Source organism: Spodoptera frugiperda, chromosome 7 (genome assembly GCF_023101765.2).
Source record: "Spodoptera frugiperda isolate SF20-4 chromosome 7, AGI-APGP_CSIRO_Sfru_2.0, whole genome shotgun sequence".
NCBI classification, from domain to species: domain Eukaryota; kingdom Metazoa; phylum Arthropoda; class Insecta; order Lepidoptera; family Noctuidae; genus Spodoptera; species Spodoptera frugiperda.
This window is the reverse complement of record NC_064218.1, coordinates 9,227,010-9,231,427: the sequence shown is the minus strand read 5'-3', so window position 1 is coordinate 9,231,427 and position 4,418 is coordinate 9,227,010. Positions and strand designations below refer to the sequence as shown.

At 35.1% G+C, this 4,418-nt stretch overlaps 1 protein-coding gene across 1 annotated transcript; it reads left to right on the top strand.

Annotated features, from left to right (window-relative positions):
• The first annotated feature begins 864 nt into the window (after positions 1 to 864).
• On the top strand, positions 865 to 4,117 carry LOC118266366 (troponin C-like). Its single transcript, XM_035579785.2, has 5 exons — positions 865 to 1,110; positions 1,445 to 1,554; positions 2,031 to 2,176; positions 2,858 to 2,972; positions 3,946 to 4,117. Exons 1-5 carry the CDS (start codon positions 1,002 to 1,004, stop codon positions 4,078 to 4,080), a joined length of 615 nt encoding a protein of 204 aa, XP_035435678.1. The 5' UTR covers positions 865 to 1,001; the 3' UTR covers positions 4,081 to 4,117.
• The last annotated feature ends 301 nt before the right edge of the window (positions 4,118 to 4,418 follow it).

Genomic DNA, 4,418 nt, shown 5'->3' with positions numbered 1-4,418 from the left:
CATTACATTTCAACCTTATAATCCTATCAATTTATGTATGACGCTATATAATGTCAAATTTTTGAAATTTTTTAAATGAATTTTGTATGAGAAATTAATCAAGTGATTGATAGAAAAAATGGACTTTTATTTAACCATATACGCACCCTTACCCTTATTTATGAGCCCTGAGACATAGTGAATATCTTGATTACATAAAGACTAAGAATTACACACAGATAACCTGAACACAAACACAGTATTACAGAGAATATAACGATTATCATACACCGAAGGGGTAAGCATATGTGTACTCACAAATTTTTACCAATGGCATTGGAGTCAAAAACTTGATCAATCTATTGCCCCAATCTGGACTTAGTTCCAGACTAAGAATTTCGAAAATTAAAGTGCCAAGGAGGCAGTACATAAGATAATAATCTATATTACGACAGTATACAGTTCTTGGTATATTCTTAAGATGCAAAAATATAATACTTAAACTGCAAGATCGTTCATCAGATGCGGGTCCACCCATTGATGTAATGCTGGTATCTTCATGATCTCATCGCTTAGACAACAATGAATCAAGTTTGAGATGAAAGTGAGTTATGTTATTATAACGTCACCTTTTATTCTCTAAACGAGAATAAACATTCAGTTTTCCAAGTTATGTTTTGAGTCCCATGCACTGAGGCCGGGTGGCAGAAAATATATTTCAAAATTGAATAAACAATAAACAACAAGACCTGATACTGGACAGTAGGCAAGTAAAAATAATATACAGACCAAAGACGTTGAAAAAAGCGGACTAAAGACTTTTTTCAACGTTCTTGTTTCAGATACTAGGTATGTATATGAATGTATGAAATTGATATAAAATCTCTTTACTAATTGACGTGTGAGTCAATTATTTGAACAGGACTGATAGTTTACGTAATGTTTGAAGATCATACAATAATATTTGTATTGATTTGATTGAGAGCTACATCCGTTGATATAAGTTGGTATAGTGAGCGAGGATGGGGCACCACATCAGTTCAATGTTCTCCAGTTTGGGACGATTCTTCGAGTACCCAGTGAAGAGAAAACCTATATGTTTCTACAGACAGGAGGACTTTAGTGCAACAGGTAATAAATAACCAACTGAAATAGGAGATACATAACATAAAAGTCTCTTCAATTCTAGTAGTATTTAGGTTATTTCGAAATGAAAGTATTTTTTAATGTAACGACTATTAATTCATGAAAAATCTGGGGCAAATCCAATCCAAAAGACAGCTATGTTATTAGTTTTATGAACTTTTTTACAAGACAGTATTTTGGTAATTTAACTTATGTTTGCCTGCGAAGGAAAGCAACTGTTCTTGCCGTAGGTTATTTCTCATTAGTTACAATGTAAAGTTATACTAAATCGTACCTTCTGCTACGTCAAATAGGTAAGCTAGATCTTTATTGTAATTAGGTGAACCACATAGGAAGGTCGCAGATATGCAGAGGCAGGGTGCGACAGACTATGACAAATTGGTTGATCTGTTCTACACGAGGCTGGCAGAACAACGACAGTATAATCAAGTAGGTTGCGTTATTTTCATCAGTAATCTACGTCTCAGCAACAACACAGTCTAATCTATATGAACAGTAACTACCTAATAAATTTTATGGTAAAATTAGTGGTTAGTGTAGCATGTAGGTAATATCTTTGTAATAACTATAACAGTAAAACTATAACTAATTATATGAAAAGGGCACGAACTCGAGTCCTTCGAAATCAAATTATTTTATATAAGTAAAAAAAAAATAACTACCTAATAAAACGAATCGAATAATTCAATCCGAACACTCATTTCAAATGGTGACAATACATAGGTACCCGCAACAGCCGACATAATTACCTACAAATAATTAAGACAAATAAATATGTATACTTACCTACATATTGTAGTTTAGACACGCTAGACCATGCACAGTAAAGCACCTATACTTCATTAGGAACTCTTAATATGAAGGTCACTTTAGAACGAGTAATACATGTGAAGCTGGTCCTTTAGGAGATGAAGGAGAAGGACCGCAGGTGGAGCATGCAGAAGGTGGTGGAGAGGTTCCCAGGCTGGAACGAGGTCACCATCGCCAACCTGCACAGCTTGTTCCTGCTCTTCGACAACCAATCCAATGGCATGCTCGGGTTTGATGACTTGTTAGTACCTACTTAAATTTTTGTATATGCTAGATAACGTTAATTTTTTTGGCGGGCGTCGCTAAGTAATAAGATAGAATTGAGATCGCAACAAATTCGACAATACATAGCATCGTAGTATTTTACATTGTGTAAGACAAGAATTTGCCTATTGTAGCACAGATAAGTACACATGTTCGATTAGGAACTCTTATATGAAGGTCACTTTAAACGAGTAATCACGATCGGTATTTTGAAGTAGAAATTCCGAGAATGTAGTAAATTGAATGAGCGTACTTAAAGTTTGTTTGATACGAATGGGTCAACAATGTACAGCACAGGATAATTCTTTATCTATATTAGAAATTGTAAAACAAAGTTCTCGCGACGTAGTATTTTACATTGTGTAAAGAATTTGCCATTAGCCACAGATAAGTACACATGTACTTATGTAATTCGATATTCTAAGTAATCACGATCGGCATTTTGAAGTAGAAATTCCGAGATAAATCTAGTAAATTGAATGAGCACACTTAAAGTTTGTTTGATACGAACGGGTCAACAGTGTACAGCACAGGATACTTCTTTATTTATATTAGAAATTGTAAAACAAAGTTCTCGCAACGTCTGTCTGTCTGCTTATTATAAACTCAAAAAATACTGAACGGATTTTTATGTGACTTTGATCATATGTACATTTAGCGGAGCGGTGTTGGAGAGTCTTGGGGATGAGAGCGGCATGGACGTGCGTAAAGAGAAGTTCAATGCTGCAGACACGGACAACGATGGCTGGATCACCTACGATGAGTTTCTATCGGTAGGAGTACTGTTGCTATTATTTCGAGATAAATTAAATATAGGTATTTTTAAGGTAAGTTTACATTAAGTTACAGTTCTTTTTTTTTTGAGGGGGGAAATCATCCTATGACTTCTCCCGCCTTGGGTGAGGCGAGAGGGAGTGTCAGACTCTTACAGACTAAACACCACCCCATTCCTTCTCCTGCTTTTCGAGCCGAAGCCCCAGTTGGCAGTGCGAAAAAGTACTATGTAGTTACTTTGTTGCAGAAATTACATTCGCTACGAAGCTACGCAAGTTTCGACTACGCTGTTGTAGCACTCGTAGACGACGCTACGCAAGTACTATGAGTACTACGACGGCGTAGTAGGCGTAGTCTAAGATTATGTAACTTAGAGTAGAAGTCATTAATCATAGTAAACTTGTAGTACCTTGGTACATATTTTAAGATATAATTTACGTAAGAATCTTTGTTTTTTCTATCGCGAGTTTTATTTGTAATGTCGAACTAATGTTGACTTCATACAGACAAGACTCATTTAAAATTCCCTACTTATTAATTCAATGTGCCCACATAATCGTTTCTACTTACAATATTTATTAGTAAATTAGTCGTCTAATCAATAATCATAATTGTGGGGTCAGTATAATCAATTTATTTGGTAACTACTCAATAGCCATTATAGTAATCGTCGTACTTTCTGGAAATATCTAACATGGCGTCCCTACAACAGTCAATACAACAAAAATCAATGTATACTGACGCTAACACATAACCTACCCCAATCCAATTTTATACTTTATTGATTTGGAATAAAGTTGAGATTCTATTAACAAAAAAAAAATGACAAAATGGAGTAGCATGACGCGCCGGGCGCCATGTTTTAAGTTTTTGTTGAAGTTATTATTTTTATTGTGATTTTCTACATTACTTTTTAATAATAATGTTTTATTAATGGTCATTTTGAAATAAACGTTCTGTTTTTCTGATTAGTTGGTGTACAATTTCAACCCTGGCGAGGAGGGTCGTGTGACGGGGCTCGCTGCTATGTGCAACGATGTCGCGGAGAACATACAGTTTGTGAGCAACCTCACTGTCGGGGAGCAACTCGAATACGGCTTGTTTTAAATGTACTTGTTAAATATAGTTAGTTGTTAAAGCATAATTTGTTTTTCAATGTAAGTAAAGCATCCATTTTCTATAGGGCATCGATATTCTTTTACAAATTCTACATCCCAATCCCATTAACGAAACAAGAACCATCTCCTTAGAACCAGATGCAAGATGTCATTTGTCAATAAAATGTTTGAGCGTACGTGCACCGACATTAATTAAACTAACCCGTGGAATTATTCAAATTTTACTAATAAAACGTCTTTGTTGTGACATTAGATCAAAACTTAGGTGTAAATGTTGCTCATAATTATGCGTTGGACGCGTTTTGTTGGAATTGTGGGAAGTAATTA

Coding starts and splice junctions, on each gene's coding strand:
- LOC118266366 (XM_035579785.2), top strand. CDS start 1,002: ATGGGGCACCACATCAGTTCAATGTTCTCCAGTTTGGGACGATTCTTC. Junction 1,111..1,444: donor GGAGGACTTTAGTGCAACAG/GTAATAAATAAC, acceptor TATTGTAATTAG/GTGAACCACATAGGAAGGTC. Junction 2,177..2,857: donor ATGCTCGGGTTTGATGACTT/GTTAGTACCTAC, acceptor ATGTACATTTAG/CGGAGCGGTGTTGGAGAGTC.